This window comes from Perna viridis, chromosome 8 (genome assembly GCF_037379345.1).
Source record: "Perna viridis isolate PV_CMFRI_1.1 ecotype Kerala chromosome 8, ASM3737934v1, whole genome shotgun sequence".
In the NCBI taxonomy this organism is placed as follows: domain Eukaryota; kingdom Metazoa; phylum Mollusca; class Bivalvia; order Mytilida; family Mytilidae; genus Perna; species Perna viridis.
The window spans coordinates 1,124,455-1,136,703 of NC_142452.1; the positions used below are offsets into that span (position 1 = coordinate 1,124,455).

The following is a 12,249-nucleotide window of genomic DNA, read 5'->3' on the forward strand; positions in this document are numbered from 1 at the left end:
CTGGTGATTTCAATAGCCCGTGTATTGATTTTCAACCTCTTTTTATTGTGCTTTATGAATACATTAAAGTTGTAAAGGACGTGTTATGCAATGTTTACCTCTCGGACATTAATGTTTATCATTGTTTCAATTATTTTTTGTTTTAATATTTTTTGTATTCAGTTTGAATAATTAATGTTTCTATTTTATCCTTTCTAACGTCTAAAGATTATACTGACAATTGTAAGGTTTACACATTGTACATTTGATGTTTACAATCGGAACGTTAAGAGCTTTTAAATAGAATTGTTAGATAGACAACAGGGACTGTTTCATATTGGTGTGGGTCTATAAAGGGATAATCACCTGTCTAAAATTATTTGATTGAGCTTTCCAATCTATGATAGTAATGATCTTTCTTTATTGACAGAAGATATTACTTTTTTTAAATGGTATTGTCAATATATACTCGACCGATTGATATAATCTCATTGTGTAATATTCAAATTTAAGATAATTATTTACTTGACTCGATAAATAACTTTATAAGAGGAACAGGTGTTGTCTGCTCGTGTACTTCTATGTCATTGATTTTCACTGTCGTGTGGTAAGATGTATTTGAAAGGTTAAGTTTGTTTTCGTTTACGTTCATTTGCCCGGAGATTTTGAAGTCGTAAACCTCTCTTTTAATAACAACACTTTATATAACATTCATAATTGTATTTCTCCGTCATGAGAACACTGGGGGTCGGAGATCCAACAATGTCTTTACAATTCAATATCCATACGGGTAGCTTTGGTACGATTACTTCTTTATACAGCGTTTATCGGTATCGAAGATGATACGGTAATCTTTCCGCTGTCGTACTGTCAACAATTGTTTCTTCCTTCTTCTCATTATTCTGTCATCTTCTACCGTGGTGCCTTCAGATCCATAGTTGATTTGAAGTGCGTTTTATAATTTGAAGACATAGTCTTTATGGCCGCCCCTCACAAATTCTTTGATCTTGTTTCCAACTACTTCATTCGTTAAGTCTCCTAAATAATCTCCTAGGCTCGGTTTCCATTCTTCTTCTTTACTTTTGAATATTATGGAGTCGGTATCACAGTACAAAGCACGGGGCCCAAGCTGTTCCAAGAAGCTGTACAGTTTCAGTCGAGCCTGAGCTGTGGTATATGCAGCAATGACTACATTTGTCCCATTCGATGTTTCAACAAACTCTCCTATAAACTTCCATCGCATTTCCACCATTTCATCAGTCACAAAGTTGATCCCAGTTACGTCAATCTGATCGCTGGTTAACATGTCGAAGTAATCAGCCGGTTCTGTTACGTATTTTATTTGACACATGTTCGATCGCTGTCCGAATTTTCCCCAGAAGCTTTTCAATATGAGTTTTGCCAAGTTTCTCATACCGGGATATTTCTTTATATTCTTGTACTCGAGCCAAATTCCCTTTTTTCGTGGTAATCGTTAATGTATCCTTGTCTTCTTCTGTCTCACACCATTCTGGCCAGCCACTCGATTCCTGCTTGACTTTTAGAAACGTATTCACATAATCCGTAAATAGGCCACCGCTTTTGATTTCAGGATCGTATCTCTGTGTCTTCGAAATGTCAGACTTCATAAATCTGTTTAATGTCATATCATATCTCCAGAGCTTTGTTTACTTCGTCTGTTACCCATGTTCCATTTAATGTCCTTTCGTCGTCGGTATGGTAACACTCGGTTTGATCGTTTTCGGCACACGTCATGCATAGCCGAAACATCAGTTTGTTGTTGATTTTGACAGGAAGCACTGGTGTGTAAAGTACTCTTGGTGGCAGGATTTTACATTTGATCAATCCTTCGTAGTTCTCGATGCCTTTAAAATTTCCTGGTGGCCTAGCGGTAATTTTCCAGTCTTGTTGATGAAGGGGTATAATGAGGTGACGTCATAATAGTCGATCCGATCTTCTTCTGATGCTTCATGATATAGCGTAAATGCTTCCGTACGTCCCCGGCAAATGCGTCTCTTGGTTCGAGGGGGCTTATACATCTTATACATTCTATGGATTCTATTTATTGTTTAAATAAGAGATCCTTTTTTACTTCCCGGTCAAAGTCGCATTCCCATTTGCTAACATACTTGTTTCCCTTCTCTTCTATGTATCGTTGTTTTTCAATTGTTCGTTGAGGTAAATCGTTCATGGTCATATAGTTGACGGGATTAAATGTGTTTCTGGCGTAACATCTAGGGCATCCATGCCAGAGGCATCCATGAAATTAATAAACCGTTCCATCTGCATATCCCTCCACTCTATATGGTCCAACTTCTTGTTCTCCTCCATTCTGTGCATGTTGAATATGTATGCCTTCTGATTCTGACATGTATTTGAGCCACTGCATGGCTTTAATCGAATGTTTATACTCGGGGCAATATCCATGGGCTGGTATAAGTCCAATGGTCTCTGGTTTCAGAAATTTAGATCTGAATACGAAGTTGCAGGCAGAGGCAATAGTGATACATTGTTCAGATGGATCTATAGGTGTTCCGCCAATGGTTTCAGTGGTATCAATAAATAGCTGACGGAAGGTTAAACAGGCCTTTCTCAAGATGTCTACGTCTGTATTCAAATACTTCAAAAGCTCGTCTTCAAAGTCGAAGGTATCCCCTCTGTGTTCCTCATACCATGTCATTAAGTTGTCTCTCTCGGCCGATTTCATGGCATCTGGGTTATAATATCGCATGTCTGGTAAGTGTTGTAGCTTGATATCTTTATGTTCCTTCCTCTGGTAATGGTGAGGAAAGTATCCCTTATGAAGTTCTGTGAATTCAAACATCTTAGGAAGCTTAGAGAGAGCGGTTTGTAGAAAGTTCAGTGAATCGATCATCCTTATCTTACATTTAGGCATTTCTATTGACATGTTATTTCCACCATTAGTAATCGTCGGTTTGGCTCCATTTCTGTACAAGTTGTTTAATATGGGGACGGAATCATATCCTTTAAAATTATGACACAGCACGGTAGCTCCTTTGTTGATACCGGAAAATAACCACAAACAAAATGCTTCTGTTGTATCTTCTCCTTTAATACGAGTTTGTTCGCTCCGCGGTTTTCACAGAACTCTCTTGGTTGCCGTCTTTCTCTAAGCAGCTCGTACAAACTTTATGAACGACACAAAGATTTGGTCGATTTTAATAACCGCCACAGGTCGATTTCTTGCAATGGATACAATAACCAATTGGTCCAGGTTGGAATACGACTTGGCACTGCACCTGATCGTCTTGTGTACTCTCCAAGTCGACAAAAATGCAGGTCTGCAACTTGCTGGGTGCAGCATTATCCACGTTTACCATATAACATTGGTGCATATCCTCCACGAAGTTCTTACAGATTTTACAATACTTTTCTCCACCTTGATGGTCATGTTTGTGCAACAGGGTGTTGATGGTATGACCACAGGTTTTACACGTGTAATACGTATTACAAGTAGAATATCCTCCTGTCGTCTGCTTCTTGTGAAGATCGTAGCATTACTTTCCCTTAAAGCACTGATTGCAATCGGTACCGTTGATCCATTTCTCGTCTTTGTTGACTTGATGCTTCTTCTTACAGCAATGACATGCATTATTATAACCATGTTTCTCGAGGTGGTCGTATCCCTTGTAGCAAATAGTACAGTAGTAACATTTTGCCAAAAATCCTGCCATGGTCGTGATGACGTTAAAATGGTTGTCGTGGTGATATAAGTATAGCTTCTTTTCATGCTTCCGGTCCGGCATAAACGATTCCAGTAAAGTGTTCTTTCGAAATCACATTGATCTGGTACTCATTCAAGTATTTCTGGAATTGTTTGAGTTCTTCGATTCCACACTTCTGTAGAGGAACCCCCGCACGAGCATTTAATTCTACAGCTAGCTCTTCCTGTATCCGTCTTCCCAGTCGAATTGAATTCCAGTAGAGATGATTGTCTAGTCGGGCTCTAGCGGTAACTATTACTCGAGCGCAACAGAGGTCGTCTTTGTTTTGAATTCTGATGACTGATCTCTTTTCTTCCGTGAATCTTTCTTAGTCGATAAAACCATATGGCCGACCTACTCCCCCATCTGGCATTACGACATGTGTTATCTCAAACGCCAACGTCTCATCCAAAATGAATTCTTCATAAGATTGAAGGACACGTTCAATCTCGCGTAGCAGGTGTTCTCCGGTAAGTTGGTCCACTTGAACAAACGGTAGAGTTATGGGAAAATCCAACGATGGATTGTTCATGGTCATTTGCATCGGTCTGTCGGGTTTGCGAATTCTGTAACTGTCTGTAAAATCGAGTCGAACAGCTTTCCTAAAAGTTCTAGTAGTGATTGTATATTCCCTTCTTCTACTTCTTTGATTTGCACTTTATATTCCGTAGCCGTCGTGTTGAATTTGGCAATATGTCTCCGTCCTTTCACGTTGATATCATACATGTCCTCGATTTTGTCAGGTCGTTTTGATTGCATTTCTCCTAATCCACCAATTTCATGCTGATGATACTCGTGACGTCTAAAGTTATCTATCCTATTGAAGACCATACGAAAAACGGTACAATGAAATTCAGCTTTATCCCGATGCCGTTGTTGTTGTCTGGTAAGGTTACTACGCATCGTAAACGTTTTGTAGCAGATGTAATATGTTATGGTTCTTGAGCAGTCTGAAGTGTTGCTGACTTTTCTTGGTGAAGGTTTGGCTACACTTCTTACATGTATCTTCTGAAATATAAAGACAATGTTGTTTCTTACATGTATTCGATAGAATCAAAATTTCTTACATGTATTCGATAGAATCAAAATTAATGTACATAAACTCGATAACTAACTTATATACGTAGATTAAATAGAGAACGTACCGATGATGTTGACAGCTTGCAATATTGTTCAAGACTGATGTTTATACTCCTGACTTAAACTATTTATACTTGACGCATCTATGTGTATAAGCTAGAATAATGTGTTGACGCCTCGAGGTGTTTTTCAAAACTGAATTTTCACAGTGGCACCCCTCTTATTTATACTTATTGACAACAGTTCGATACTCTTATCTTAATACTAGATAATATAAAGAGCGTTCTGATTAGTCAATATATACATGTAAGAAGATTTATAACGAGTGTTTTCATTGGCCTTTATATACATGTATCAAAATTGTTAACAAGTATTTTCAATTATCAGTAAATACATGTACCAATATTTGTGAACGAGTGATTTCATTGGGAAATACATAAATGTACCAATATTTTAACTCTTCAGGAATATGATATATTTTCAAAGGAAGGCGTCATACATGTGCCTACATGTAAGTTGCAGAACTTTAAAACATGTACCGATAATTGAATTCATCGCATATAATGATAATACAAATATTAATCATCAATGCGATAGTTCTTTAAAAAGATAATTTGTAAATAATTTGATAGATGATTTGCTTTAGCTAATTGTTGATTGATGAAAAGGTGACCTCCCCTTTTTTTGTCTCTACGTTTGACGATACTAAAGCGTGTAAGCAGAAACGAATAGTGATTCAAATACCTCTATATTGAATTTTTGCTCGATCCGGGAATAAAGATGTTATTTGAAAAAAAAATATATAATACATCAATTTTCATTGATTCCAAATACAGTATATTGAACGACTCATTATAAATAATGTCAATAATACATTTCTCTGGTGGAAAAGCATACGACCAGGGTGCCGATTTCTTATTCTTAAGTTTAAAAGCCTAAAGGTAAATTAGTTAAACCATGTGATCTCCGACATCATCTAATGTCCGAACACTGAAATCAATTCAGTTCTATACGATTCGATAGTTAACCATCCATCTATCATAATAAAGGTTGTGATCATTTCACGGTCATTAACTTTTTGGACAGATGTTAAACTGTTAAACATAGCTTGAAGAATGACTCATATTGAAGGTCTGTTAATCGATAAACAAAAGTCATTAAAGATTTCTACAGGTTATGCAAGATTCTTAATACTCAAAAAGTTCTTTGACAAATTAAACTTTCTAACTTACTCTTTAGATTAAATTGAAAATCTTTGATGTTTTGTATTGATAGTAACAGAAAACTTCATATTGAAACATGTTTAAGAGAATATCTTGCACAATAAGTTTCAAAACATCCCTTTGAATTTAAACTTTTAATAAAACGAAACAAACTTAAGTGAAAGCAATACCATATCTAATTTACCGAGAAGCCTTGTTATTCTTTATCGTTCTATTTTCGTCGAGTGCTGTTGTGATAAAGACGAAATCGTTTTTGCAACACATAAATTTACTAGATCTTTCTTTGATTTCAATTGGAAGATAAACGCACGTGACATTAAGTCTTGGCTTGCATTAGGAGTCTCCAATAAAACTTTTCTTTTCCTATTGTTCATTCAGTTCATTGGACAAAGTGTGTGTGTGTGTGTTTGTACGTGTGTATGTTTGTATGTACGTGTGTATGTGTTTGTTTGTTTGTACGTGTGTGTGTGTGTTTGTACATGTGTTTGTTTGTATGTATGTGTGTTTGTAGGTGGTTTCCTGCTGCTTCTATCTGCTGCTCGAACGCTGAGCGTTGAACCCAGCGATCAACAATCAGCGTTCGAGCAGCAGATAGAAGCAGCAGGAAAACACACAGATCTTCCGCTCGAGTGCACATTTACAATAGAAAAAGGTCATTAAAGGGATCTATATGTACGTCATAGACTACTGATGTAAAGCGATGTTATTGCTGGTTACGTTACTAACGAACGTCAACTATCAACTGTATAACGATTCCTATCTACTGTAATGTTTACTTGCAGCATAATATACAATCATTACTAAAGCGTGTTTGAGTCTATATATGATATTAGTTTGGTGCTATGATCGCCGGAAAGGAAAATTATAAAAGATAAAATCATCGAGAATGGGTCAACGGATTGCAATGACGAAGTTATTGAAGAAATTCGAGGAGGGGAGAATAAGTGGAGAATTCGACAACGATCAACTTACCCGGATGTTCTAAGATTTCAATTGTGGAAAAACAAAATTTTACAGGACTAAACAATCAAATGTTGAATGAAACAACAGAAGATGAGTTCGAAGAAGAGATTACGGAAACAGATGAATATTCCACCAACTTGGCGAATAACAATTTTATAATGTAACAAAGTATGGTTAGCTTTCCGTGGTTGGTTGTAACAAAGTACGGTAAGCCCGAGTAAAGTACGGTAAGTCCGAGTAAAGTACGGTAAGCCCGAGTAAAGTACGGTAAGTACGGTAAGCCCGAGTAAAGTACGGTAAGCCCGAGTAAAATACGGTAAGTCCGAGTAAAGTACGGTAAGCCGGAGTAAAGTACGGTAAGCCCGAGTAAAGTACGGTAAGTCGGAGTAAAGTACGGTAAGCCCGAGTAAAGTACGGTAAGTCGGAGTAAAGTACGCTAAGCCCGAGTAAAGTACGGTAAGCCCGAGTAAAATACGGTAAGCCCGAGTAAAGTTCGGTAAGCCCGAGTAAAGTAAGTCTTCCCTGGTTGGTGGACTATAAAGTGTAAATAGTCTCTTTGGTACATTTCTGTAAGTTTTTCAAATACTTCCATGAAACTGTTTTTAAAATATACATAGACATGTGAATAATATTTTTTAAAATAGGTACATTTAGCGATCTTTGGGTTGCTTATGATATTGACCAGGGAACCAAATTAAACAAATGGTAATGAATATTTATAGATATCGGGGCCGTGCTCATGTATATGACCTATATAGCCTTGTAACGAGCCCCTGTGCCTGAATCGGAAGCTGGGTAATGTTCAAAGCTAACCGATCTTTTAATGTAAACTTCCCGTCCTCTTACAATAAAGAAACACATGTGGAACACATGAGTATGATATTTAAGAGGTACATTTTTGTCTCGTATGAAGCTATAACTATGACGCTATTAAAACACGGCTCAGATCTGCAGCATCATGTGGAGTTTTGATATATAGTTATGAAAATCGTATGCGAATATAACGTACTGAAATTACGAGTGCAAGAAGTCGCTAACAATGATGGCGACTTAAAAAGAATACTTCGCATTACACTTGAACAGATAAGGCACAGTAACCGTTAGAACAGCATTATTTTGAAAAAAAAAAACAAAAAAAAACAAAACAAAAAAAACAAAACAAAAACAAAATAATAATAAAAAAAAAACAAACAAAAAACAAACAAAAAACAAACAAAACATTTATACTATTATATACTATTGATAGTTACCGATAAATGCAATATTTTTTTTCTTATAGTTAACATCAGGTTCGATCTAACAAGCTCTTCGCTAACATCAGGATCGATCTAACGAGCTCTTCGCTAGAATGAACAGTTATAAAATCTTTACCAGAAACAAAAACAAAAACAAAACAAAATAACCACACTAATTCCATATATTATACCTACATATACCTAAGATAGAGTGTAACAATATTTTATTAATACTTGGTATTGATTGTGAACGGAATAGTGAAATAAGGTTAAGCTTAAGCGTATAAGTTGATAATCTATAAGCCATATAATTTATATATATATATATATATAGTGTGTATGAAGACTTTTATCCGATTAAAAAAATGACCAGTAACATTCTGAACAAACGTTTATTGAACATGTAGGAGACTTGTCGTCATTTCTCTCCAAAAATGAATTCATGGACAACAATATATGTGTTAGTATCTCTGTGTATAAAACAAGCGGTATCACGGAATGGAGCGGCGTGTGTGGTGAAAGATTGGAAACCTTTGCACATGGTTCAACTTATGGTTCAGTCGGAAAATGTTCTTATTGGCAAACAAACCAACAACTATACACTGTTTGATTCATTCTTTGCAAATTTTGATGTTTTGTGCGTTTTAAAGTCGGACGATGGTAACATCTATCAAAATATAACTATATTTTCAGAATATCCAATATCTAAGTGCTCCAGAACTGCAAGGTCGTACAATGAAAATGATATTGTGATAATTGGTCTGAGACGGCTTGGAAATGTCACCTTTACATGGGATGAACAAATGCCGATAACAAGTGTTGCCTTCCCAATGACATTCAATAACCTTCTGGAGCTTTCATCAGTTTGTGGATTACAAGCTTGGAGAAAACCAGTCGATGCCATTTCTGAGATGTGTCCGATTTGTTCAAATCATTCCTTTTTCGAATCAGCGGCTTACCCGAATAATAGCACTACTTGTTTACAAGACCTGAACAGGATGTGCACAAATGTTCCGCGTGTTGAAATAAAAGGAAAATGCAGCTGTGACGTAAACGAGGTCACAGTTGGAGACGGCGGAAGTTACCATACCGTCAGCTTTGTTGTCTTACTGTTGATGATAAAAACTGCTTTATTTCACAGAATTGCATGTGAATGAAAATAACGCAAGGCCGTTGTTTCACCTATTAAATAAACACTATAACAATAAAGATGAAAAGGATCGCACCTTCCGTATATCTGTTACTCATTGATTCAATGCAAATTTTATGAAAAATGTAGTGTTGAAAGATTCAAAGCACGTTACTGATTTTGATGAAACCCACTGATATACTTACGCAGTTTGTACAACAGCCAGCAAAGGCTTGACGCTAAATATCGATCTTGCGGACTTGCCCATGCGCAAAATTTAGGCATTTCTGAATAAAATCCATTGATATTTATAGGCAGGTCGTACTACATATTACCATACAAAGCGGATGATAAAGTGGTAAATAAGCTTTCTCAATGATTTTTGATTTATGATCCAAGAGCTTTTACAAAGACATTTAGGGAAAACACCGATTTTTTACTTAGCTTTTTTCAATTTTCATTTATTTCAAATATACATGATATCCAGATCAGTACCAAAAAAACGAACTGTTTTTTTTCTTATTAAATTGGGAATTTTTTGGTATGAAAAAATATATATATGTCTCTTTTTAAATGTATATAACACTGAACATGCTCTTTTAAAACATTAGACAGATGTGGTTACGTTTTGAGTAACGTTTGTTTCATCGTCGTGTATTACTACATGGCACTATGCAATGATTTAATACTATAACAATGAATCATAAGTATTAGTAGCTCATGTTTTTTTTTTACAAAAAAAAAAAAAAATAATTAACTATTCGTTCTATGATTATTTTTTTCTGTGTCACACTTGGTTTATTTTCAACCTAAACGTAGCAAAAAAACATCAAATCCATTTCTGTTGTATGCAAATTTCACGTGGTAAAATGTCAGGCCACTTGCAGCGGCTTTTTCGCACATGTTCTTCGTCATAAGTTTGTCCCTTATTAAACCATTGAAGAAGTTTTTTTCTGATCGTTGTATATGTTTCTGTACACCAGGAATGAAAAAAAAAACCCACTGTACTGCATCATATCATTAATAGTATAAATTGTGGAAGTAACCAATTGGTGAAGGAGATCTAGAGAAACATCTTCTTTCGCATTATGTGCATCATACTTCAGATGCTAAAGACGTTTACGTGTATTTATTGAGGTTTGGAAGTTTATTCTAGAAGAAGGGAAGGCTATCCGAAAATGTGTCGACTTTTGTACTAAACCTATAAAGTAAACAATGATTTTGAAAGTGGGCTACGATGATATACCACCGAACCTTCTACAGTTGTGTGCCGTCAGTAATGTGTTTCTGGACAACCAGTTCATAAAACTAAACAATCTCGTGTTGGTTCCGTTTTTATTGGTTGACCTTTGTAGAACAGTTTTGAACCAGTACTGTACATCTTGGTAACTTCTACGGCTTATGGTGTTTTGGCTAATATTTTTCAAAGTAAGAATGAATCTGTTGCAGGATTATGCGCTGCTATCTGAATAATCTCTCAGAACTGTTTTCTAAATTGTACAGAATATTGAAATCAGTTCAGAGACGTGAAATGTATTCATTTTGATATTTATAATATAAGGTATGAACAGACAGGCATGCACGGAGCAGAAAGTGTTTCCGATTAATTAATAGACTGGCAAGAAACATAAAAGAACAAGCAGACACGGAATACAAATGAACTGCCTCAACTTTGTGTATTTTTGTAAAATATTTTAACATGGCGTTGTCCCATGATATCTCTATGTTCTTGAATTCACATACACTCGTATCATAAAATTATGCATTGCCCAATCGTTTTGTTTTTTTGTTTTTATTAAATAGAAAAGCAAGGGAAAGAAAGCAAATAAAAACATAATCTCATAATTGGAAACTTGTGTCAGAAATATGTTTATTCAGACGAAGGTAGATATCTGAGAACTCTTCTACTGCAATGGCCACTTTACTTGTAGATAATGTCGTCAATTTCAGCGTCTTGCCCATTTCCCGCTCCATGCCCTGTAGAAAAAAAAGGGACCGTAGATGAGATAAATGATTATTTCTACAAGATGTACAAGCATACGTTGAAGCATCATTGAAGTATACAGGGACAAAACAGAGTTGAAAGTAAATTATTTTCCAAAAATCATATCGGATATGATTTTTCTCTTAACTTAACAATTTAAATAGCTTTTTAGTTTAAATTCTGTAAACTCCAATCATTCAGCTAAAAATTGCGTGTCGTGAAATCACAGTAAAAATGTATACGTTTTCCATTTTTAGTTTAAACCTATTTCATTTTAAAGAATACATCAATATATGATATGACAATATTATAATCCAACACAAGGATTCAGAAACAAGTTGAAGCTTATGCTAATCCGTCTCCTAACAAATAACGAACTATCTAAAGACAATAATAGCATGCTCCTATATATGTATCTTTGATGCAACTGTCTATTGCGGATGTAAGGTTTGAATGACGTATATGTATTGAAATTGGAGAGGGATTGATAGAAAAGAATACAAAAAGGGTATTGAGGAGATGAAATGCACAGGAGATAACACATAATACAAAGAGATATATGTATGTACACAATTAAGCATTGACAAATCGTTTACTTTTAAAAATGTAAGTTTGCACCTTTAAGAATAAACCTGTATTTTGTTCTAAAGTTAGAGCATGAGACACTCTGAAAAGAATGTTAATATCGATATGAAAATTCAAAGTATGTATAGTGTTACGTCGAATCTCTGAATAATTGTTACATTCAAGTAAGAAGTGGCTGTTTGTTTCTCTTTGTCCACAGATACAGTTCGGACTAGCCACCAGACCTCGCCTGTACAGATGCTCACTGAGAGAGCTTCTGTCCATGCGCAATCTGGCGTGCAAGACCTGACCGGATCTACTACCAATATTATAGTACTTAGTTTTTTTACGATCGTTCGAAATATTA

The 12,249-nt window shown here is 35.6% G+C and overlaps 1 protein-coding gene across 1 annotated transcript; it reads left to right on the top strand.

Moving 5' to 3' along the window:
• The first annotated feature begins 6,705 nt into the window (after positions 1-6,705).
• LOC148608749 (uncharacterized) lies at positions 6,706-11,186 on the top strand. Its single transcript, XM_088541908.1, has 2 exons — positions 6,706-7,177; positions 8,899-11,186. The coding sequence occupies exons 1-2, from the start codon at positions 7,141-7,143 to the stop codon at positions 9,360-9,362; spliced, it is 501 nt and encodes a 166-aa protein (XP_088398034.1). The 5' UTR covers positions 6,706-7,140; the 3' UTR covers positions 9,363-11,186.
• The last annotated feature ends 1,063 nt before the right edge of the window (positions 11,187-12,249 follow it).

Coding starts and splice junctions, on each gene's coding strand:
- LOC148608749 (XM_088541908.1), top strand. CDS start 7,141: ATGGTTAGCTTTCCGTGGTTGGTTGTAACAAAGTACG. Junction 7,178..8,898: donor GTTGGTTGTAACAAAGTACG/GTAAGCCCGAGT, acceptor CTATATTTTCAG/AATATCCAATATCTAAGTGC.